General features: G+C 39.4%; 1 protein-coding gene across 5 annotated transcripts in view; it reads left to right on the top strand.

The window, feature by feature from the left end:
• The window catches only part of GRM1 (glutamate metabotropic receptor 1), a 421,316-nt gene that overhangs the window by 332,452 nt on the left and 62,296 nt on the right, over nucleotides 1-26,568 (top strand). For all 5 annotated transcript variants that reach the window (XM_019425034.2, XM_019425035.2, XM_053904400.1 and 2 more), the window contains exons 5-6: nucleotides 18,185-18,431; nucleotides 24,011-24,179. In XM_019425034.2, coding sequence (XP_019280579.1) covers nucleotides 18,185-18,431; nucleotides 24,011-24,179 — 416 coding nt within the window. The remainder of the gene's footprint in view (nucleotides 1-18,184; nucleotides 18,432-24,010; nucleotides 24,180-26,568) is intronic.

The following is a 26,568-nucleotide window of genomic DNA, read 5'->3' as shown; positions in this document are numbered from 1 at the left end:
CCTCATTATCTCCACTTCATAAGGAGGATCCCTAAGGGTCAAGAAAGTGACAGAAAACTAATAAAGGACACATAATTCTCTAGTAGATACTTCCAGGCTCTGAATCCCTCTCTGGGAAAGTTGTTTTCACTACTGAGTTTCCTCTTATTTGCAATACATTGTGTTAGCTGTGTATTCAACCCTCAACTTCTGCTTCAGCCTGGTGCCTAGCTCCTGCAGCCCACTTCTCTTCATTTGCCCACCGACCTGATTTCTATCAATAAACTTCTTACTCTAAGCCCTGGAACATCACTATTACTCTTTACTCTTAAAGTGCATGAGATTCTCCCAGCATGCTTTGGGCCTCACAATGGAGGTGCTCTTTTTAGTGGATCTATGATGAAAGCCAGGAATCTGCATATCAGTCCAAAGCTGATAGTAGTTGAGAAAAGTGCCTCATAATCAATCCTGATGTGGAATGGAAAAGTTGGAAAGATTTTTAGAATCTTGAGTTTATTAACTATGGTCTAGTGGATTCCAAGCCACCTATCCTAACTAGTTTGAGTTCCTGAGAGGCAAAGCACGAAGCAGAGATTCTTTTGCTAATGATTTATTGAGTTGTATTCTCAAGAGAAGGAAAGGGCTGGAATCAGGATAGGGCTGGGGGATAAGCTATCAATTTCCCAGCTGGAGAGAAGTTTCAGTTTGATCCCATAAGTATGCCCTGGAATACAGATTGACCACAGAATTAACAAGGGGAGGGCAGTTTTTGAACTTTAGAGTCAGTCAGTCATTTGGCTGAGTTCTTCTAGTGGGCAGAGGAAGTGGTGGGGAGTGCGGCCTTCCTGATGAGGCATTTCCAAGTTCTTTGAGAGTAATTCTTCATAGAGGGAGATAGCTGGAGGGTGATATCAGCATATCAGGGCTATGAGTATTCTGGCTGGGAAATGTGATCTAGGTCTGGCACCAATAGTATCTGCTACATCTCTCAACTCAACAAGAATCACCTTTACTCCCCCTAGTCTTGAATTCCCAGCTTTATCATTTGCCCAATCCATTACTTAACTCTCCATATTTCTGTGTTTGAGAACCTTCCCTAGAAGTTCCTTGACCATAGTTCCTTAAAAACTTGTTCTGCCCTGGAGCCTTCCCTGGAGCCTATCCATTAAAAGAGTACCATCTTGGGGTGCCTGGGTGGCTCAGTCAGTTAAGCTTCTCACTCTTCATTTCAGATCAAGTCATGATCTCATGGGTGTGGGATTGAGACCTGTGTTGGGCTCCACACTGGTCATAGAGCCTGCTTAAGATTCTCTCTCTCCTTCTTCCTTTGTCCCTCCCCTGTTCATGCTCTCATGATCTCTCTCTCAAAAAATCAATCAATCAATCAATCAATCAATCAATCAACAGGGTACCATCCCTGGCCACTGTTAGTTTTCAGATGTCTACATGGCTCTTCCATGACTTTTTGTTTCCACAATCCCAACATGCATTCTCCCTTTCCTGCTTAATTTATTTAGCTAACCCTCTCCCTAGTTCCAGGAAGAACTTTGACATTTCAGAACTCTAGGGGTGCCATTATCATTGCATTCTCGGAGAATACCTTCCAGAGCTGTGTGATATAGCAACCCAGGCAATACTCCTTGTGTACAGCCTTCTGCCTCCAAACTAGCCTTCTGCAGCAGAATGTGACTGTCCTCTTCCCGGTCTTGCCCTCTCCAAGTCTCTCATTTCCCAGGTTCTGCCTGGGTATTAGAAAAGCTAGGAATACTTTTACTTTGCTATGCTTGTTACCTTCTGCCATGTTTCCTCCTCTAATAAGAATTTACAAAAGGTTGTAAAATCATAAGAAGCCATCAAATGTTATTGTACACTCCATTATATGGCAAACTAATAATGAAATTGAACACTTCAATAAAATAACTTCACTTGGTAGAGATATTGCTAAAAGGTTCATATGACAAAGTAAATAAAGGAGCTAAACTAAATGTGGAACGTCAAAGACAGAGATATTAAGCTAGCTTCCCAGATCCTGGAATTACTGCCTGCACATGAGTTGGACTTTTCACAGAACTTGGGGTCTGTGTGCTATGGCAGAAATTCAGAAAGCACTGCTTCCAAAAACTTTCCTGCCAAGAAATTCCTGTTCTAAAGATAGAGCATAGTGATTGGTAAATCAGATTTATATATTTTTTTTATTTATTTACAACACACTCACAAAAGTGAAACAATTATGATTGTTTAAACATACTATACTAAATATTATTTAATTTAAAAATAATGAGGCAACTGACAGGAAAACAAAATTCATAAAGAGAAAGGTTTAGGGGTGCCTGGGTGACTCAGTCGGTTAGGCGGCCGACTTCGGCTCAGGTCATGATCTCATGGTCCGTGAGTTCGAGCCCTGCATCGGGCTCTGTGCTGATGGCTTGGAGCCTGGAGCCTGTTTCAGATTCTGTGTCTCCCTCTCTCTGACCCTCCCCCGTTCGTGCTCTGTCTCTCTCTGTCTCAAAAATAAATAAACATTAAAAAAAAAATAAAGAGAAAGGTTTACTGTAGTAACCAAAGTAAACTAAAAGTATAATTTCCATCTATCAAAGTGGCAAATATTTTACAAAATGGTAGTATGTACTGTTGGTCAGGATATGGTAAAATGCACATTCAAATATGCAGCTGGTGGTAGAATAAACGGTAGAGCTTTTTAAAAACTTTTTATAAGTTTATTTATTTATTTTTGAGAAAGTGAGAGAACAAGCCGGGGAAGGGTTGAGAAAGAGGGAGAGAGAGGATTCCAAATAGACTCCGTACTGTCAGAGCAGAGCCCGACTCGGGGCTTGAACCCACAAACCGTGAGACCATGACCTGAGCTGAAATCAAGAATTGGATGCTTAGCCAACTGAGCCACCCAGGCATCCCAAGTTTTTTTGAAGAGCTATTTTTTTCACTATGCATCAAGAGTCTAAAGAAACAACCTGAGTGAGCAATTTTATTGCAAAAGATTTGTACGAAGAAAATGATCAAATATACAATGAAACAAATATGTGTGTGCAAATAGGAGAAATAAAACTTTCCATATTCATAACCACAACAGATAAATGTTTTTATATATATATATATATGTTAAACAGTTTCAGATTCACAGCAAAATTAGTTAATCAAGGCAGAGCCTCTCTTAGTATCAACACCCCCCACCAGCAGAGTGGTACATTTGTTATGATTTATGAACCTACACTGACCTGTTATTATGATCCAAAGTCTGTAGTTTACGTTATAACTCACTCTTGGTGTTGTATATTCTATGGGTTTGGACAAACTTATAATGACCCATATCCTCCATTATAGTATCATATAGAGTGTTTTTACTGCCCTCAAAATTCTCTATGCTCTGTTTATTCATCCCACCCCATCCACCTCAGCCCCTGGCAACTACTGACCTTTTTACTGATCCCATGGTTTTGCCTTTTCGGAATGGCACTTAGTTAGTATCACTTAGTTGGAATCACATAGTATGTAGCCTTTTTATATAAGCTTCCTTCACTTAGTAATTTAAGTGACCTCCATGTCTCTTCATGTGTTAATAGTTATTTTCTTTCACCACTGAATAATATACCTTTGTCTAGGTGCACCGAAATTTCTTTATCCAATTGCTGGTACATGTTTACCATGGAAGAAAATAGCCTCATTTTACTGGGCTCTGTCAGGTATGGTGTAAGTTGACTTTTTCAATGGTGATATAATCCAAGTCAAAGTTTGGAGGTTTGGAGAACAGGAAAATTTGGGTTGAATGGACACGGAAAAGATGGAGTAGGGTTGAAATGACTTGGGTCTAATAAGCTCAGATTTAACAAGGCTTTTATGTGGCTTAGCCCAGGTTGTATAATTCTGAATTCGATTTGAAGTCCAAGACCCAACTAACTAGAGGAAAATACTAACTTTGTTTTGTTTGCCTGCTTAGCTTATTTATCTTTCTCAGGACCCTCATGTGTGTCAGTGAGTTAGAATAAGACTCATGGGCTTGTGCATGTTTAAATAGTCACAAGAGCTGGACAGCCATCTAGCAGATAAGTTTTAAAAAGGAGTGATAGTTCCAGAAAGAAGCCTGAGACTTCAGTACTGAAAGCCTGTTGGGACTTCTTTGCCTTATTGCTTCATCTAAAACTCTCTGACTAGCTGTTTAAAGTTCAATAAATAACAACTAGTATTATTGGTATCTTTATTAGCCACGTTAATAAAGGCTTAGGTTTTTAGTGTTTCCTCCACGCTGTGTATTTGTACCTCTGTAAATATTGCTATGCAGGAAGCCCCTTCCTTTTTCTCCTTTTTTAACTCTTACACCTGCTTAATGACAGTCTTATGTGCAACCTCCTGTATGAAGCCTCCCTGGAATTTTACAGTGATTGATTAAATCCTTGTCCTTAGAGTTGGGTCTGCACAATTTGACTCTTTAAAATATACAAGCAGCACAGAATTCAACATATGGAATGTGCACCATGGATGGCTGAGTGATTTTCAAAATGAGAATGCAGTCACCACAGTATTAAATTCTTATTTGGTTAAATGAATACATAATCTTGAATTATCATGAAAATTTTATTTTAAAAGATATTAAAAATTCCTATTATTCCATGTACTGACATCTTTATTCGCTCAGACAATCGAATGGATATGAGCCTTAAACAATTCATTTCCAACAACAGTTCACAAGCTTAAAATGGAACATAATTTTGGTTCTATCTTTTAAGAGATTTGAAGAACTTTCTCATTTACTGCTTCAGACTGAAATAATTGCCTAAACTTCCCAACATTCATTTATACACAGCTTCTTATATTATTTTTATAGATATTCAGAGCTCCTAATTTGACTAATGTATTAAATAAACACTTCATTCATATTATATTTATGTTAGTTTTTATTCAATAATCTCAAGTAATAGCTTATAGTCATTACATCAAGTTTCATTTTGAATGTTATCAAATGTATTCTAGTCACCATCAATAATAATCAAGCCTCAGTTGGACCATGATCCTACTCCTGAGCTGTCAGTCATTCACTATGAGAAATAGTGAGATAAGGTAGAAGAGAATTATCCAAATAACTCTTATTACTGCATGGAAACAAGCAAGGTGTCTTCCATTGTAGATGGAGTTTATTCTGACAATACAATGGTGGCTTTGCAATTGACAGTAGAAATAGGAGATGCCTTGTGGTGGATGGATTTCTGGCAGCACAATGGCCCCCAGCTATCCTTACTCTTTGCATACAAACTGATCTGTGACTGCATCACATTCAAGGAAGCCAGGGGCAATGGAAATTCACCAATAAACCACAGTATCCCTTGTACACAAAACAAGCTTTTTCTCCTGGTCTAATCTAACTTGAAAAAAATACATTTTTATGCTGTTCCAGTCTACATGAGCAGTTGTAGATATACCTGGTGATTCTGATTCAGCAGTTGCAGAGGAAAAGAGAAATCACTGCTGCCTTCACTTTATAGTTCTGAGATCTTTCAGGGGGCACAACTGAAAAATCAATGCCAAATGTTCTTAGAGAAGATGCTTTTAATGGGTTTCCTGTTGACCTCACCACTAGAAGCAGCTGTCATATTTGATCAATGTGGCAGTGTCATGCTGATCAATCTCTTCCCTGGTTTATCCTTCCCAAATATTTCTGAGCATATACAGGGTGAATGTATAAGCCTTGGTTCCAGTGCTCATTTCTCACCAAAATAATCCCTACATTGGTTTCCTTATCCCTTGTTAAGGATGGAATTAATCTCCACTTCTGCCTTTTTGTTTCTAGCTATGAAAGAAATCAGCAAAGGGGGACTAATGGCATATTTTTAATCTCACCCAGAGTACTGTGACAACACAGTGAGCCTTGGGTTAAGGAAAAGAAGGCTTCCTCTTTTTATGCTGAGTTCATTTGAAGAATATTGCAGAATATCAGGCCTCAAAAAAGTACAATACTTTGAATGCACTCATGTAGCTATTTAACCCAATGCATGTGCAAGAACATACAAGGGAATATGTGTGCGTGCATGTGCACGCACACACACACACACACACACACAAATACACACACAGTGAGAAAGAGTTCTACTATCGCTCAATTTTACACCTAAATCCTGGATTATTGTCAAATTACATGAGCTTCAGTATAAATCTAGTATTTCAGCCTAGACTTCTCCTACCTTTATGATGAGGTTCAGGTATCCATTGCTCATTACTTCAATCTAGCCTTGGTAATGACTAATGCTGTCCATTATTTCTGCTATCTCAATTTTGAACCTTAGTGGTTAGTGTGCTCCTCCTTGTCTCTAGATTTGGACACTTTTTTATATGGTTTTGAGAATCAAATAGATTCATTAAGGGGTGGTGAGGCACATATACTTCATCTCATTCCAAGTCCTAATTGAAAATAATTGGCTTTGTTACACAAGAAAAAGTCCACTTTGGGTACAAAAATGAGCAAGGAATAAGTATAGACAAAGAATCATCTTGACCACATTTGTGTTTGTTTAATATACCCTTATCTAAGAATAACTAGAAGTCATGAGGGAAAAATCTTGATATGTTGCCCAATTACTTCAGTAGAACTGAATCCCATGATTGAGGCATCATCCAAAACTGGTGTAGCACCTGGCATCCTAGAAAGCAAAATTCCCATAAAGCACTAAAAAAGTCCCACAGTCAACAGAAATACTGGCCCAGCAGTGCTACATTCCATATGTTCCTCCAATGCATTTTTGATGAGTGTGTTTTGATAAGCTTGAGCAAGGTCAGTTTGCAAACACCTGACCTCAGTAGTCTAGGTTAGCAGTCTAGGTTAACTACAGGCACAGAGCATGCATGCTGCTTGAGAGAGTTCGTTGTGGTACAGTAGAGCTTCCTCTAAGTTTGTTCGTATCCTGTGACTTCCAAACTGTTGTTACCAACCAAGATGATATGCCTGCTTCAAGAGCCACTTGTTTAATTAGATTTTTAAGTTAACCTCTATGGCTAAGTACACTGCCAGCTAAGTGCATGGACAACAATTGTGTCCAGAAGGATTGACCCTGGAATAGTCTGGGAACTCAGATAAAACCTTGGGAAATTAGTTAATAGTTTCTTGTGACTAGGTCAGTCTGAAGGTCATAGAATCTAGAATCTTGATTTTTAGTGCTGTGTTTCTTATCAAACAATTTTTGTCTGTTGTCTTTAACTTTATGTAGTAAATTTATGGAACATCTATATGAAAGGGCCTTGCAAAACATTCTGCCTCTATATCAACATGTTCCATGTGAAATAAATCACGGTGACCTCACCGTGTGATGAAATATGTGGAAGTTCTCTTTATAGATTACATAATCTACAGTCAAGGGCAAATTTTATTTTGCACACACAAGCATTTATCAATGTGGTGGCAATGCCACATCTTTCCATGAGCCTGCTGAGTACAATATCCCTCTTGGATTACATCGAAGCAAGAGACAGAGAAACCTAACACTTAAGAGCAAGAACTCTGGAATCATACCAGTTGAGTGTCAGGCTAGTCACCACCATTATCCAGCTGTATGATCTTGGACAAGTCATTCGACCCACCAGTGCCTGGATTTTCTGTTAGTAAGCTGGACATAGTAATATCACCAATTTCATAAGTCATTGTGAGATGGATAAGATAATATATAGAGAGCACCTGATTAAGTTCCTGTCACATAGCAAGCATTTGATCATGTTATCTCTTTGTATCTGGTGCCAGATGAGGTTTGGTGCTAATTCTTGCACATTTTTAAAAACAAATAAAATTTTTAGTTTAGAAAAGTTTTAAAGAAAAGTTGAGAATTTATATCAGGGAGTTCTTATACACACTACATTCAGTTTCTACTGTTGTGAAATTTCATAGCGCTATGTTACTTTTGCCCAAATTAATGAGCCAACATTGGCACAGCATTATTAACTAAACTCCGTATTTTTCCATATTTCACCAGTTTTCTTTTTTTTGCTCCAACATCCCATCCAGGATATAACATTATATTCTTTTATCTTGTCTCCTTAGACTCCTCTCAGTTGTGACAATTATTGAAGATCTCTTGTTTTCGATGACCTTGACAGTATTTAGTTCTAGTCAGGTATTTTGTAGAGTGTTCCTAAAGCTGAGTTTGGTTGATGTATTTCTCATAGTCAGACTGGAATTATGAGTTTGGGGAGGAAGACCACAGAGGTGATGTGTCTTTCTTCATACAACATAATAAGAAGTAAACCTTACGCGGGGGTGGGGGGTTGCCTGGGTGACTCAGTTGGTTAAGCATCCAACTTTGGCTCAGGTCATGATCTCACGGTTCATGTGTTTGACCCCCATGTCAGGCTCTGTGCTAACATATCAGAGTCTACAGACTGCTTCAGATTCTGTGTCTCCCTTTCTCTCTGCCTGCCCCACCCCCCCCCTCTGTCTTTCTCTCTCAAAAATAAATATTAAAAAAAAAGATTACACTCTATCTATCAATTTATTACCAATGATGTTAACATTGATCATCTGGTTAAGGAAGTGTTTACCACGTCTCTCTTTTTATACCCCTTTTAATGCTGTACTCTTTGAAACCAATTCATTAAGTGTATACCACACTTAAAAGATGTGAAGTTATTCTCCACCTTCTTAAGGGCAGGGTATAAATTTTTTAGAATTCTTCTCCCCCATTTATTTTTTTAAATTTAATAATTTATGTATATGAGCAGGGACTTCTTTTTTTAATGTTTATTTATTTTTGAGAGAGAGAGAAAGAGAGAGAGAACACAAGTGGGGAGGGGCAGAAAGAGAGGGAGACAGAATCTGAAGCAGGCTTCAGCTGTCAGCACAGAGCCCAATGCGGGGCCTGAAGTCAACTATGAGATCTTGACCTGAGCTGAAGTCGGAGGCTCTACCGACTGAGCCACCCAGAAGCCCAGAGCACAGACTTCTGAGTATATTTTATACTTTGGGTTATAATTCAATACTATATTATTTATTTTGTTGCTTAAATGGTTTAGCTCTGGGAAAGACATTTGGGTGGTCTTTCAGTTGGCTCTAGTATCCCTCTGACATATATGTGTCTTATTTTGTTTTTTAAGTACTTCCTTACTTTACGGTACTACAATATGCTCTAGGCTCATCTTGTATATTTCCTGCCCCAGCCCTACAATTGTTTATTTCTCCAAAAGAGTCCTTATTCCTTTTATTAGAGAATGGTATTAGAAACCAAGATCTGGTATTAGAAACCAAGCACTGGGTATCTTGTTGCTATTGGGGTCTTAATGTTTCAGCCCACTGAGCTGGGAAATATATGTACACCAGTCCACACTTAAATATATATGTATAATTTTTTCTATATAAACTTATCAACATCTATATTAAGCTAAACTTAAATTCATCCTGATGCCTTCAGTATGATTCTGGTACCACATGGTTTATTTATACAGAGGCTTATCTATAACCTCTGACTCCAACTGTGATAAAATTGGCTTCTGCCATACACTTGTTTATTTGTTCAACCTTGGTACATGTACAGCTATTTCAGAATTGTTAACTTATGCTCCATGAGAAACAATTTGGCCAATGAGTATAGTGCTTATATTCCATTTCTGAATATAATTTTAATAGATTCAGATCAGCCCTGCGGCCTCTCAAGGAGGTCCTTCTTATAGAATCTATATTTGGCATTCTTGTTTCTATAAATATGCCCTTCATAACCTGAGCAGAGCAGTTGACATCCAAGAAAATTTGCATAAAGTCTGTACCCTGTATTGGTTTTAGTAACAGACTCTGCTAAGAATTCTTTTCCTGTGTGCTCTCAACAACATTAATCTTAGAAACTGCTCTTCTAATTTCTGTGACACATATTGACTAAAGTCTCACTAGCCATGAGTTCTTACTGGGGCCTTAGGAATTCCAAATTCAATTCTTTTAAGAAATTCTCTTGGGAGACACTACATAAAAAGCAATATGCCACTCAAGAAATCCCAATAATTGCAACTTTGGGACAGATAGTGTTGTTATCTACACAGACTGTTGTCTACTTAAAATATCAACATAAAATATCCAGTAATAGTGACCTGGGAAGGTGAACCCTGGATTAAAATCCATAGTATATTTCATTCTTAGGTGGTACAGGTAGGGTAATAAGCCTTATGACCTATATTTAAACCCCAGAGTCTGTTTAGAACATGATAGGCTTCTATTCCAGGCTCCCAACTTATCCACTTGGGATATGAATTTCAAGGAAAAGGCTGAAGAATATGAAATTCTTTAATATGTCCCAAAGTGTACATTTTTATGTACGGTATTTTGTCCATTTATAGATACTGTATTATATTAATAAGAAGTCAATTATAAAAGTAGAATTAAAATGCTAATGTCATACAATTTTATGGTTTTGTTTTTATAATAAATAAGACTCAATATTGGCTAACGGACAATGCTATGTTAGGCCCTAATTAAATAAGTCAGAGGTCAGTGGAATATTCACAAATAGCTCTTGTATTTTTGCAAAATCCACCCTAACATATTAGTTTAATCCAAACACTGCAACACAAAGCTAGAGGTACTTTATTTTTTTTTTATTTTTTTTTCTAATTTTTATTTTATTTTTATTTTTTTTATTAATATATGAAATTTATTGTCAAATTGGTTTCCATACAACACCCAGTGCTCATCCCAAAAGGTACCCTCCTCAATACCCATCACCCACCCTCCCCTCCCTCCCACCCCCCATCAACCCTCAGTTTGTTCTCAGTTTTTAACAGTCAAAGCTAGAGGTACTTTAAAAGGACAGACCATTGAAAGGAACTCAAAACAGGCCAGAATACCATTAGATCATGGAACTCCCTTACATATGTAAAAGAAAGCATGTTTCCCATCACCCATAAAAAAGTAGAAGTGGTGCTATGAACATAGATATGCCTTCTTCAAGTTTGATAGAGGCCGAGAGGAATAGGCAAGGATTCTGACCCAGCAGGTTGCTGAGGAGAGAGTTGGTTCCTGATGAATTTTAACCACACTCTAACTTCCCACGGTGGTTAAAGCAGCCAGCTTCTGTAACACACTTTATCTCTCTGATTACCGGCCAAATGCTTACTGCAGACCTGCAAAGATTAGTTACTCCAGGGGGAGTGGTTTATAACTCCACGACAGTGTTTTTTGCCAGATCAATAATAAAGGCAAAGGCACATGGCAAGCTGCCCTCATTTTCTCTGAACTATCCCTGTGGTCCAACTAAATGTTACTGACTGGTCCTCAGCATCACTTAAACACAGCAGCAATTGTTCTCATTTGTTTTTCATATGCACCACAATTATTTGAAATAAGAACTAGCTAAAATGCAATTGTGTTTTGGGGGAATTAAGGGCTTGATATATATTATCATTAATTTGCAGGGAGCCTACAGTTCATGTGTCAGGTAAGTGGAGGGTTTCTTTCTTAACAATAGATTGTGATGGTGTATTTAGAAAAATGTCTGTACTGCTCACATATGTTAAAACCAGGGGGTTTTAAGCAATAGAAATTCAACTAATAACAACAGTGATAATAACATATGCTCGATTAAACGAAGCTTCCTTTCTTCTCTTCCATCCTACATAGGAGTTAATTTACGTTTTAATAAACTGAGCAGAAAATATTTTTTTCTGTGGTGTGAACAGACAAAACTTTTTAGGGAAAAGTGGAAAATATAGAGTCAGAGGAAACAAAAATTCACAGATCCTAGACATGAACATGAACAAGCTTGGACAGTTGTGAATCTCATCACCAGTGCTCTCTGGAAAAGGATAAAGAAAATTTAGCAGCTCAGGTCTTCGAGAAAAATTGAGGGCACGTTACTCCTTTGAGGTCATTATTTTTAAAATGACCTGATTAATCTTCCTTCAATTAATCTAACATTTGGGTCATTTAAAGGAATATGAATTTTATTTTCTTTGTTTGATATGTTATCAGTATACAATAACACAGCCCTTTCTATTTTGATCTGAATTGAGATTTTATCCAATCATGTATTGAGTATATAATGCTTTCAGATAGAGAGGCAATGCAGAGCTACAAATACCAAGAAATCTGAAGAATATTTTCTCCAGGAAAGTTATGTTTACCACTGTTTCCCAAAATGCTTCCTTGTTTTGTGATGATATAGAAGAATACTTTCTTTGTTTCTTTTTAATTTGAAGTTAATGCTGAGGGTCTATATTTGAAAAGGCAACATGACTAGATTTATGCATAGTGGTGGGGTTCTAATGAAATAGAACAGCCACAACGAAAGTACTCTATTGGAGCTAAACATTCTCTCGATCTATTTTCTTTATCTTTTCACTTTGGGCATTCAATCTGAGACAGCATTATTAAAAACTCAGAAGGGGCACCTGGGTAGCTCAGTCAGTTAAGAGTCCCACTTTGGTGGGGCACATGTGTGGCTCAGTGGGTTGAGTTTCCGCCTTCGGCTCAGGTCACGATCTCCCAGTTCGTGAGTTCAAGCCCTGCATCGGGCTCTGTGCTGACAGCTCAGAGCCTGGAGCCTGCTTCGGATTTTGGGTCCCTCTCTTGCTCTGCTCCTCCCCTGCTCATGCTCTGTCTCTGTCTCTCTCAAGAATAAATAAACATTAAAAAAAAATTTAAAAACTCAGAAAAAAAAATCAAGCTGATTGTTTTTGCTAACAAATGTCTCGTCTGTCATGGGACTTCTCCAGCAGTTAGATAAAGCTGATACTTGCATGCATAGTGCTATTGAGCAGGGACCAGGTCCAGCTCTGGAGGCCACTGTCTCTGTACTTAACTAGCTATGCGACCTTAAGTTTAGGACCCTGGGATTTCTGTGGAACAATGTACTTCTTTCCCAGATTTGAGTCGACTAAGAAGTAGACTCAGAAGCAAAACAGATGAGGATAAAATATGTTTTATTAATAATGTGACTGTATAACTAGAAAACTCAAAAACTTTATTAAAAATTAGAATTAATAAATTAATTTGGCAAGCTTGAAGGATACAAGACCAAAATGCAACCACCAAGAGTGTTTTTACACACTGGCAATAAATAACTTCAAAAAAACTTCCAAATTTACCGATCATTGCAGTATAATAAAAATGAAATACCTAGGTTCCGCCTATGGAAAAATTACAAAACGTTGCTGGGATGAATTTAGGAAACTCTAAATAAATGAAAGCCTTCTAAATATGCTCTAAGTCATGATCTGGGCAGCAGTCACATGGGTATGGACTTCCATGAACATTTATTGATCAGTAAAGATTTCTGTGGTTTACCATATGTGAGTTATACATACCTCAATTAATTTTTTTCTTTTTAATTTAAGAAAAAAAAAAAAAAAAACTAACTGAAGAGCAGACAACCCAAATGGATTAGGGGCATAGATTAGATATGTGGCCAAGATAGACTTGTCACTACTTGGTCCTGGAACTAGAGCGATTAACCCGTCTATCCAACTACAGGACTGCACAATGACAAGCCACATCTTCCCAAGGCCTGTGACTAACCAGAACCTTTGAGTACTGACGGGTCATTGGCTCCAAGGGAGAGAGCAAAGGGAGGAGTTGAGCATGTCCAGTTTCTTGTTCTCAGTACATCAATAAAATGAATCACTCTTCTCTTCCCATTAGGTGAGTCAAAAATCTGAGGTGATACTTAATAGGGAGTTTCTTCAACAGAAGCATTAACTGAAGGGGAAGAGAGACGTTTCTCCCCAACTGTGACTTAACTTTAGTGTTCCTATGTGTAAGCCAGTGATAATAAACTTATCTCATACAGTTGTGTAAAGAGTAAAAAAAGATAAGCTATGCGAATGGCTTTGCCAAGTACCAGTAAATGTAGAATTGGAAAAGCAAAGCATAGAAACTTCAGACGGGCAAGGGATCTTCGAAAGATAATCTGATACACTTGTGGCATTTTTTTTTTTTATTGGAAAACAGAGACCCAAGGAGGTCTAGACCCTTATCTAAGTTCCATGGCTTGTGGGAAATGTACTGTTAACGTGTTCTAGCAGACCCGCCTGTGGGTTCCAGGTGCTCATGTGCCTGGTGCAGAGGTCTTTCTGTTACACCGCTCTACAGAGTAGCCATCCTACCTGGCAGCAGACAGAATCGCCAACCCTTGTCCCGACCACCGTGTTTTCAGAAGCTACACAGTCAGTTGCTACCCCCGTGGAGGCCCTGTGTGCTGCCTCACTCAGGAAGCAATTTGTAGCCCTTATTGCACTGTAGCAATAGGAACAAGATTACTGCTTAGAATCAAGACAGCTATTTGCACAATCCACTCAAGTAGTTAGACAGGTATTCTTTTGAAGGTAAATAAACACAGGCAACTACAATTATTTTCTTCCATTTAGCATATTAGAAAAGGTAATGATTTAATGATACCCTAGTGGTCTGTAACAGTTAGCACACAGCAGAAAAAATGAATCATAAAATCCCCTTCTCACTAAAAACTCTGAGACTAGTGTTATGAAAAGGGACTAAACCCCAGGGAACCACCGTGTTTTCACCTTCCCACCAAGTGACAATATTATTAGTTTGGATTCTCTATTCACTGGTCGTGAAAATATAGGATTTGGGGGAAACGGGAAAACCTGTTACATATTCTGTTTGTTCAGTAATAGATCCTTGCAACATTACCTGAGACAGTTGCTATGGCAAAGAAAATGGTCCTGTAAAGGCCAATTTTCGGACTCTAATGTTGCACCTTCCCAAATGCTAGTTCATACTGAGCTGGGGTAGTAGCTAGAGAGAGAGTTCTTCCTGATGGTGGTACCTCCTTCATCTGCAGAGCCAGTGGACTTTCAGGGTATGGAAGTGCATGTGCTTGCTTCAGATTCACACAAAACACACAAGCTGTTGGTGTTTATTTTGGAAAGGGGTGTGAATTACAAACATTTCCTGAAAACATGTGCCTACTAGCCTCCCGGCTCTCTGTATGATAAATATTACCAGGATGGGCTTCTTCGTTATAGATTGCCGTTAGAAGATTATGTGTCAGGACTTCTAGTCAGAGAGATAGCTGTGCACATCTAGAAGGATCCTAGGGAGAAGCCTCAAACCAGCTTGACAATGATACTGGTGCACAGCAGATGCCCTCTCCTCAGCCACCAGAAAAGTGCCTTTTCTGCAGATTTCTGTATCTGCAACCACATTGCCACAGAGTGTAACAGAAAGAACAAGGATCAGGAGGGCATTTGGATACCTCTGCTCTTTCCTCACTTGTAAATGGTGAGATTAATGTCTATTTGGCGGGATTATCATGAACTCGTTATTTGAGCACTTATAAACAATCCAATAAATAGCAGCTAGTATTAAGGTGTATATTTCCCATTAACATTAGATAAATTTAAAATTAGTTAAAACTGACAATAGTCTACTGATTTTTTATTATATAGTATGTATATATACATGTATTTTATATATGTAATACATTACCCATAATAACATCAGTGAATAGCTACAGTTAGAGGCTAGCATGGCTCAAGAAATGTGTCACCGTTTGACCAGTCTGTCTTGTTTGCACCGGTGCTTCCAGAATAATATTGCTTCACTCTCAAAAGTGACCCAGTTTGGACAATAACTTATATGATCACCCTAAATAAGGTTCAAAAGGAAACTACTGATTTTCAAGAAATCCAAGAACAGTTACAGCCTCAATGCTTAGATATAATATGTCCACTAGACAAACCATGGCTTAAAAAATTTGTACTAGGGACACCGACATAATTTTAAAAATATATAATAAATCTTTAATGGCAGTTACCAAACAAAAACAACAAACTCAGTGGTCATAAGGCTTGCCCCTGATAAGAGAATTTTCCATGAAGAACACCAGGGGTTTATTCTCATATTTTTCTGTACTTTGCTCCTGGGTTGACTTTAATAACTGCCACTTGAAGCAGGTGGTTTTAGTATTAACTAGGACCCTTTAAGTGGCTGCTGCAGTGAAGGTTAATTTTGCCTCTCAGTTTTTGTCTGTTTTTTTTTCTTTCTTTCTTCACTTCCTGGTAACATATCTAATTCTAGTAGCTTTAACATATAGCTCTAGCACTTGGAAGTTTCAAACAGTGTTTAAAGCCTTGTTTAAAACTCACCAGACAGAGACACCTAGGTGGCTCAGTAGGTGAAGCATCCAAATTTGGCTCAGATCGTGATCTCATGGTTTGTGAGTTCAAGCCCCATGTCAGGCTCTGTGCAGACAGCTCAGAGCCTGGAGCCTACTTTGGATTCTGTGTCTCCCTCTCTCTCTGCCTCTCCCCCACTCATACTCTGTCTGTCTCTACCAAAAATAAACATATAAATAAATAAATAAATAAATAAATAAATAAATCTCACCAGACAGATGACATTAATTTATCTCCTTTATACCCTAATATAAAAGAGAAGGAAAGGAAATTGACAGTAAGAGCCAAGGGTTCTGGGTAACAGACATAAGTCACCCTGTTTTAATGACTTAGCAGTTTTTGCAAGGATGTTTGCTTTCTGCTGTACATAACTTTCTATAGTTGTTCTGTGTAGTTTGATTTCAAAGCACTTTCTGCCTGTCATACTCTTTATTTCCTCTCAGAAAATATCCTTTCAAATGAGAAAATATTACTTTAATAAATCACATTTTTAATAATTTCCTATTAAGCAACATTGGAAGATGAGGTAAAATTGAATGTTTCCCCTCTTCAGCCTGGCCCCAGTATTTTGTATCTTATGCTTAGGGTAGATACAAGTCCTGTATCTTTTTCACATTTTCAACTATATCTAAGTAGTTAAGCTTTTTTTTTAAAGTTTATTTATTTATTTTTGAGAGAAAGAGAGAGTAGAGAGGGGTGGGGGGAGGGGAGAGAGAAAGAGAGAGAGAGAGGGAGGGAGAGAAGATCCTAAGCAGGCTCTATGCTCAGCATGGAGCCTGACACGGGGCTGGATTCATGACCTGGGATCATGACCTGAGCGGAAATCAAGAGTCAGGTGCTCAACCAACTGGTCCACCCAACAGTTAAGCTTTTAAAAATAACTTTTAGAAATGTCTTATTTCATCTCAAGCTCAACATCAGTATCAAGACTCTTGACCTTCTCTTATAAGCATTCCAACCTTCTTTAACTTCTCTGCTGCTCTCGGGCTGGAACTTTAGTGTCCAGTGGCCTATCTAGGCTGGAACAAAGAGGTCATCTGGCTGGGGTGCAAGGGGCCTTGTGCTGTTCTCAGTCCCATCAGTAGCTAAACTCACCACCTTTCCCACCTTCTGGCACCTAGAACACACACCATAGGCCTCCCACCCCCCAGAAACAATCAGTCCGGGTGGGGGGAGGGGAGGAAAAGCCCACCGTAGACAAAAGCAAGTTTCTGGAACTAAATGCACCATCTCTCAATTATGCCAGTGATGTGTTTCAAATCGATTTTGTTTTACAAACCTGTTATTTTTTTTTTCAACAAATCCAGTTGGTTTCTGAATTTCTCATCCATACATAAGTCCTCAAATTTACACTTCTGATATGGAGCTCATATCTAAGTTGATACTGTTCTTGTGCAACTTGTTTGGCAATTGGGAAACTTTAGATTACTTGTTACACGGGTGAAAATGATTGTAGGGTTTTTGAAATTCACAGGTAAATGTTAAATGTTAAAAGTAAATGTCTAGTATGACTTTTCCATCAAGAAACAATTTACCTCGGTTTCCAATAATCAGCAAATCTGATTCAAATATTTCTATACTGTCAACTATATATAAGGAGATATTTATACTATCTAGTTCTTACTCTGGATTCTTGTGGCCCTAGATATAAAAAAATTAGTCGAATCATCAAAAGAAAATATCAGGGCTTAGGTAATGCGCAAACTGAGTTATTATAGATTGTGCATTGTCATAGAAGATATTAAAAATGCTTTTTCAGTACCGTGATCTAGGGAGACTTTTAATATAAGTTTCTGTGAGCCAAGAGAGAATAAGAGTTATTTTCATTGCTCCTGAAGGATTTCCTTGCAATATTTGAAAGTTCTTTATTTTCACCTGTATGGAGTTTGTGTCATATGTTATAAAACCATTATTGAATTCAGAAAATAAAATTGAATAAGCTATTTGCAGCTAGAATTAGTGCTAGTCACAAGTACAAGGCTTGTACAAGTGGACTTGGCTTTTCCTTCCTCTGAGAGCCCTGAAAAGCATTTGAGAATGAAACATGCGTTCCGAGACCTCATTATTGCAACCTTGGTAGCAGTCTGTTTTTGTGTTGCAGGCAATGAAAGCTTAGAAGAAAACTACGTCCAGGACAGTAAGATGGGGTTTGTCATCAACGCCATCTACGCCATGGCTCACGGGTTACAGAACATGCACCATGCCCTCTGCCCGGGCCACGTGGGCCTCTGTGATGCCATGAAGCCCATCGACGGTAGCAAACTCCTGGACTTCCTCATCAAGTCCACATTCATTGGTGTGTCTGGAGAGGAAGTGTGGTTTGATGAGAAAGGGGATGCTCCTGGAAGGTAAAGCCATCTGTTCTGTATTGGGTTCAGATAACCGTGGGACCCTCTCCGAGTAGACAGATGGCAACTCTGGTCCCTTTGGTTCCATGGTTTCCAGGTGTCAGGAGAATAGATATGACTTAATAGATAAGAAGATAGGGCTAATCTCAGTTGGATGTTATGTCATAAAACATTGAAAACTTACTGGTAAACCCACAATCCTGTATTCTTCCAGTGGATCCCCCCTACCCAGCTATCACCCCAGCCCTTCCCTCAGGATGTGTACAAGCCCAGGAAACTGGAAGGATGACACCTGGGTGGCAGGACCCTCTCTGGCAGTGCTAACACCAGACCAGCATCTTTCTCATTGATTGGTTGGAAGGCCATGCTGGTTGTGTAATATGCTTTTTTAAAGGCTTACTTATTTATTTTGAGAGAGAGGGAGAAAGTGAGCAGAGGAGGGGCAGAGAGATAGAGGGGGAGAGAGAGAGAGAAAGAGAGAGAGAAAGAGAGAGAGAGAGAGAGAGAGAGAGAGAGAGAGAGAGAATCCCAAGCAGTTTCCACACTGTCGGCGCAAAGCCTGATGTGGGGCTCGATCCCACAAACCATGAGATCAATACCTGAGCTGAGATCAAGAGTCAGACTCTTTTTTTTTTTTTAATTTTTTAATGTTTATTTATTTTTGACAGAGAGAGAGACAGAGCATGAGCAGGGGAGGGGCAGAGAGAGAGGGAGACACAAAATCTGAAGCAGGCTCCAGGCTCTGAACTGACAGCACAGAGCCCGATGCGGGGCTTGAACTCACAGACCTTGAGATCATGACCTGAGCTGAAGTCGGACGCTCAACCGACTGAGCCACCCAGATGCCCCAAGAGTCAGACTCTTAATTGACTGAACCACCCAGGCACCCCTGGTTGTGTAATATTTTAATAAGAGCTTAATATTTGAAGAGTACCAAATCCTCCTCATGTATCCCCTCTTCTCAGGCTAACTTATACTCCTGCTAATATGTCTCTTGAAACAAAACAAAAAAAAAGAATTTTCTTTCTGGTATCGAATCTTTATGGCTTCCAAAGAACCAAGAAGCAAAGAAAAATTAAACCTAACTAATATGTATATTTTCCTCCATATCATTTTTTACGCTGTCTGTTCTGCAACAGCTGCCTTTATAACATCAGTTAGCTCACATATGATTGGTAGAGAATGATGTCAGTTTAAAGTGCAGTTTTCCAGGCATACAAACAAACTGATGTTCGTTCACATGAATGTTTTTTTCTAGGCAAGGGATAATCAGAATCGCAGGGTAAGATTAAAGTCTGCAGCAGGAAAGAAAAAGGCCCTCAGCTTGGCTGCTATGCAGTATGCCCACAATCTTGGGTTTTTTTTTTTTTTCTTCTCTGTCTCTCTCTCTCATAAGCCCTGTTATCTTTCAGTATATGATTTTACAGAATGAGAAATTTTAGGAAAGCATATGTTGTGCTAAAATGGAACATCAAATCATTTAATCCTCATTGCTATAGGCATATCATTATCCTCTTTTACAGATGAGAAACTGAGTGTCAGAGAAACTAAAAAACTCACCTAAATTCATGTAGAGAGTAGCTGGTAGAGGCAGTACCGTCTGGATCTGAGGCCTATAATCTTTCTGCCATATCGCCCTGCCTTTTAGCTAATCCTAAAATTGGGCAAAGTTTCTGGCAACCTTCTTAATGTCATTTCAGAGGTACTGTAAGAGACTATCTGACCCTAAATAATTCTTGACATATCTCTTCCTATCATATAAGCTTAAAGTTCTGTGTTCAGAGAGTGCCTTGTGGGGATTCTCCCTGTGAAAATCCAATAGCCCTGGGAAGGATAAGTGATATAAGTAATTGTCAGCAATTACAATGATGGATTTATCAGATTCCTTCCAGGCTGCAGTTAGGTAGGAGGAGATTTATATCAAAACGTGAGTGGGGTGGATGGAATGATTTAGGGCCTGGGAATGTGGAAAACTTCCAGGTGCTGGGCACCTTAGGAAACTGTACCAAAGGGAACAAGTGGACCTGGGATTCAGAGCACTGACCACTCCCCCCTTTAAGCGCCTGGTTGTAATCCTGGGTTCCACTGGAAACTGGGATCTGTAAACTGTCAGATTTGGTATGGAAGCCTTCCTTCATGATTCTGTAAGAGGATATATATACAATGTGCCTAGTACAAGGCCAGATGAATTTTTTTTAAGTTTGTTTGTTTGTTTGTTTATTTATTTATTTTGAGAAAAAGAGAGTAAGTGGGAGAAGGGCAGAAAGAGAAAGAGAGAGACAGAGACAGAGACAGAGAATCCCAAGCAGGCTCCACACAGCCAGCACAGAGCCAGGTACAGCACTCGAGCTCATGAACATGAGATTATGACTTAAGCTGAAACCAAGAGTTGGATGCTTACCTGACTGAGCCACCCAGGCACCCCTCCAGATGCATTTTAGACACTCCATACATATGAGTTTCCTCCTGATCTCTTTATTTGTAAGTTATCCAAAATATAGGCACACACTTTTAGCTGGTTTTTCCTCTGTGCAATTACATATTTAAATCATGAACTTTCCTCTGGGTCCCTTTCCAAGGATCATTTCCTCATGCTTGAAACTGGTCATCTTAATCTGTGTTCAGTTTTGGTCTCAACCACCTCCCTCTGCTTCCAGCCCCTCTCATACCGCCATTCATGCTTTTGGTCCCTCTTGTAATTATTTTAGTTAATCATCATGCAACATAAACTGAGTGCATTGAGAGGGTGCTATAAAATTGTAATTTACAGCATATGGATATTCCAAATAGATGCCAACATGCTGAGAAGAGACTCTAGGGTCAAGAGAAAAGAGCGGTGTTCATTAACACACATAGCACAGGAGAAGGCTCTATTTAGTATCTCATGTTTTTCCCTTGGTATCTTTCAGTATTTTTTTTCCTCCAGCTTTTGTGACTTTTTGAAAATGTGTTTTCATACCAAAATATTACAAATTTTTCAGTTTCTAAATGCTAATGAAGTGTGAATTGATCTCTCCTTTTGAAGAGCAAATGTTGAAATAAGTCTTAGGAAACTGATCTATAGGAAAAAGATACCCTAAAGCTGGCATTGCACCAAAGCCTTACCTGAAAGTATGTATGGAAAGTCAATAACAATATGGGGTAAAACATAAAAATTAAGGGAAATAAAAATGGAAATTATTCACCAAACATTCACAGCAGGTTCTATAACCATAATGAGTTTAAAATGGAAAAATTTTGGAGGTATGTATTAGCATCATTGATCAGCAAGATGAATAGGGGCCGATAGCCCACAATCAATACCCACTTGGGTGTCACTCAGAGAGCCACTAAGAAGAACGTGTCGGTATGGCTCAGCAACAAGAAGAATCAGAACTTTTATTTATTAGCCAAAAATCTGAACAAAGAGATGAATAATATGCTCCAGGTGTGCCATTTTCCTTTCTCACGTGGTAAGGTCTCTTCTGGAAAATGAAGAAAAACTTCTTTCCCTCTCCCAGAGTTCCCTTTCCCTTTGGAGAAATTGCCAGAATTTGGATGTGGAGAAGCCACTAGCCACCCTGTGGGTGGCAGAATGTGTTTGCACATTAAGAACAGGCAGGAAAGCCAACAAAGGATAGTAGTTGTCTAGATAAAGAACTAAGACATTTATAGCAAATAGGTTTTGGAAGCCAACTAAGGTTGACAATAGCTTCCTGAGAGTGCTGGACTGGGACTCTGAGTCTGCATAGGGTATAGAGAGAAAGAATTCCAGAATGGATTAGGTAACGGTGTGGGGGGTTGGAAGATGAGGAAGAGGAATGCATATTAGTTAATTGCCACCTATTTCCTCAGGTCCAGCACAAAGAGCAAGAGACCATCCCTCTCTATTCTCGGGCAGCATGGTGGGAACTCTGTGTAGGTATTACAGCAAAGAGAATTCCGCTTTGCAAAACCAGAAAGGGAGAGTCAGACATACATTTTTGGGAAACTGCCAAATGAGTTATAGTTTACTCGGAGTAAAGAGCAACATGGAGAGAAGATTGAAGAAGGCCAGAGAATTTGCAAAGACTGAGAGAGAAATAGCTGTGCAAGTATAAAGATGTTCTCCAGTTTTCGTACAGTAATGGAAATAACTAGAGAATTTTAGGGCATTCATAGTAATACAAATATGAATGATATAGTGATATTGGCTTATGTATGCATTTGTCCCAGTTGTAAAATAGTTTTTTTACATGTCTTATGTCAATAAATCCCCACAAGAACCCTGTGAGCCTTTAAGCGGTTAGTGAAATTCCTAAGTAGTATAATCTACTGTTAAAATGTTAGAAAAGAGATTCTAGCTATGCATTCTAATGCCAAGTCCTGTGCTCTTTTCATCGCATTGGAGAATGTTCTCCATTGCCCATGCTGGAAAATGATGAGGTCTGGCCCCCAAAGTACCCTCTGGCTGCAGTGTGAGTTTCTAAATGTAGATGTTGCCATAGTGTACCATTGCAGCATTTGAAATAACTGAAGTAACTGACACCGATTATTTGGATTCAGAAATGTTTGTCCTAATCAGGGAAGAGACCAGTTTAAATGTCAGTGCTCAAGATGCTAAATCCCCAACATCCTTGTTAATTAAAGCTGCTGTTTCTCAGATTTCTTGCTTTATTAGCACCTAAAATAGGTTCCAGACTTGGTAAAACTCACTTCTTTTGATCCAGTGTAATGAAAATGGCAACCGAATGTGAAAAAGAACATTAGAATGACAGTAATCAAGTTAAGAGATTAATAGTCTCCGGGCGCCTGGATGGCTCAGTCAGTTGGACGTCTGACTCTTGATCTCTGCTCAGGTTGTGATCTCATGGTTTGAGATGAAGCCCCCACATCAGGCTCTGCGCTGACAGCATGGAGCCTGCTTGGGATTCTCTCTCCTCCTCTCTCATTCTGCCTCCTCCTGACTTGCATGCACACTCTCTCTCTCAAAAGAAATAAGTAAACATTAAAAAAAAAAGAAACTGGGGTGCCTGGGTGGCTCAGTCAGTTAAGCATCTGATTTCAGCTCAGGTCATGATCTCACGGTTTGTGAGTTTGAGCCCTGTGTGGGGCTCTGTGCTGACAGCTCGGAGCCTGGAGCCTGCTTCGGATACTGTGTCTCCCTCTCTCTCTCTGCCCCTACCCCACTTGCACTCTGTCTCTCTCTCTCTCTCAAAAATAAATGAACATTAGACAATTAAAAAAAAAAAGAAAAGAAATCAATGTTCTCAAGAATTGTGACTTGTTCAAAGAATAACTTAGTGAATAATGATTTGAAGGAGATGATAATCAACTCAACACACATAGGATTAGTTTTGAATACAATAAGCAGAGAGAAAAGTGCGGAGTCATACATTCTTTAGCAAATATGGACAATACACAGAGACTAAAGAAGGAAACACACATTTTGGAAATTGGGAGAAACATTAGAAACAAACGAAAATATTGACAAGCATTAGGCCATGAGATAATTCTAGCTTTTTTATCTCCCTTCTCTCTATGACATCTGTTTACCAAATTTCTTTGTTTTCTAGATCATGACCATATTGTCCAAGGCACATGTGTTGTTTTTCCTGTAGGTATGATATCATGAACCTGCAGTACACCGAAGCTAATCGCTACGACTATGTACATGTCGGAACCTGGCACGAAGGCGTGTTGAACATCGATGATTACAAAATCCAAATGAACAAGAGTGGAATGGTGCGGTCTGTGTGCAGTGAACCTTGCTTAAAGGGTCAAATTAAGGTAAGCTGACCACAAAAGCTTTCTTAGACAGAATGAGGCCTCCTGCATGGACTACAGAAAGAAAAACAGACATTTTTCTTAGACAAGCCTGTCCAGAAGGGATATGCCAGGCTTACTGTTTTTGTTCTTGTGTTTAGCTAATATTGGAAAAACAAAGGAAGATTAGGAAATGAAATAGGCAAACCATTCAAATATTGGAGAATAGTCCTTTGAATTGCAATGATGAGCCTGACCCTTCAATTTAATCTAGAAAGGGAAGGGACAAATACTTGAATATAAAAATTGAAACAGAAGTAAATGTGGACACCAAAGCCAATGTACCGCTTAGTCATAGTTCCAGCTATTGTTAAAGAGATCAGAAGCTGAACAATACTAAATAAGCACATAATTAACATAAAAGAAGCTGCAAGGAGCTAACGCAGAAGCTGCTTATCATTTCTCTTTTCATCGCCACGTTCTTTGATTTTCCTGAAACTGACGTTTTCTAGCCAAGAGAGAGTCCTCACTTCCTAGTTATTCTTAGAAGTTTTTTTATCAGCCTGGGGCAAGTGAGGAACCACGATATTGCTGTATGCATAACAGTAGAGTAAATAAACATCAAATATCGAACATTTGGCTGGACGTGCTAGAGAGGATTCTCAGTGAGGAAGGCATGGGAACAGCGCGTCTCTGTATCTCATGCTATTTAAAACCACACTGGATGATGCACTAGGAAATGGAGTGTAGGGAAGTGATCGCCAACTGGCAAGAGTATGGGTGAAATGACCTGGTAGGTCTTTCCCCTCTCTAATTTTCTGTGATTCATCTCTGGGAGCAGACAGACTGTCACATAAATGTCACACAGCACAGCTGGGCTGGAGGCGGTACCGGGTGAGGCACTGGCCGTCTGGCCATGCCACCATGCCACCTGCCATTCTCATTCTCAGGAGCTGGGGAACCACCCCTGTAGGAAGAAGCTCTGAGTAGTACACTGAGGGATCTTGGAGCAAGAGTGTAGTCATGTGTGGAAGTGCTGGTGCAGAAACTGGAAAAGCCCAGCCTCTACTGGTCAGTGAAAGCAGAGGATTTGGAAGTTGTAACATCTTTTTTTTTTTTTTTAAGTTTATTTATTTATTTTGAGAAAGAGCGAGAGAGAGAGAGAGAGCGAGAGAAAGAGAGAGAGTGCACTTGGGGGAGGGACAGAAAGACAGGGATAGAGAAAATCCCAAGCAGCCTCCACACTGTCACTGTCAGAGCAGAACCTGACATGGGGCTTGAATTCACAAACTGCAAGATCATGACTTGAGCCCAAATCAAAAGTTGGATGCTTAACCAACTGAGCCACCCAGGTGCCCCAAGCTGTAACATCTTTTGAAGAGCTGTCCTGATGGACTCAAACTCTCAGGCATCCCAACCACTTTGAGGAAGAAACAAACTTCGGAGATAATTTACCCTAGTTGGTTTGTCTGATTGATTGCATTTTATGATTTTTTTAATCAGAATATAGTTGACACACAATGTTACATTAGTTTTATTCACCCTAGTCGTAAGTATCTTGTTCCTTCTATGCAGATGTGATATTAAAAATTTTTAATATTTATTTATTTTTGAGAGAGAGAGAGAGAGAGAGAGAGAGAGAGTGGGGGAGGGGCAGAGGCGGGGGGGGGGGGGGGGGGAGACAGACTCTGAAGCAGGCTCCAAGCTCCGAGCTGTCAGCACACAGCCTGATGTGGGGTTCGAACCCATGAACCATGAGGTCATGACCTGATCCTAAGTCGGATGCTCAACCGACTGAGCCACCCAGGTGCCCCCAGATGTGATATTAAAAGTACTTAATAATTGCCATGCCAACTAACTGATCAGAATGGACTCCTTCTTGGCTCTGTGAGAAGGTGCTGGAGGCATCCCACCAAGCCGAGAGTTAGTCCTTGAATGGTGGGAAGATTTGGGCAAGGAGTCCTGTAAGGCAGGAGTAGTGTGGGGCATTCAGGAAGCTGGAAGATACCATGAGTTTGCACTCTGGGCAGAAGTATTTCAGCAGTGTAAGCATGGCTGCAGCCAATCCAGTGTGTACAGGCTGTAGGTCAGCAAGGCTGCTCGCCAGGAATCCCATTTCTGATTCTTGTCCCAATAGAATTCTTCCATATGAGGCTGTCTGATGGTTTAAACTCCAGAGGCCCAAAGCTTCCTAATTGTTGCTATGAGATGCCAGACCACTGGCCTCTAATTTTGTCATCCTTTCTGGATGGCGGGGAAAATGGGACATCTGAGACAGAGGTCATACTGCGGGGACAATGTGAATCAAGGGGTATCACATGTGTGACTCAGGCCTTTCCAACTTGGGTGGGAACATTGTCTATGCTGCAAACAAGTACTGTAAAACGTTATGGAACTACAAAGTTGGTTTTTT

This window comes from Panthera pardus, unplaced genomic scaffold, assembly GCF_024362965.1.
Source record: "Panthera pardus isolate Hobbes unplaced genomic scaffold, ASM2436296v1 HiC_scaffold_17, whole genome shotgun sequence".
Taxonomy (NCBI): Eukaryota; Metazoa; Chordata; class Mammalia; order Carnivora; family Felidae; genus Panthera; species Panthera pardus.
The sequence above is the reverse complement of the archived record's forward strand: the minus strand, read 5'-3'. Positions and strand labels throughout refer to the sequence as shown.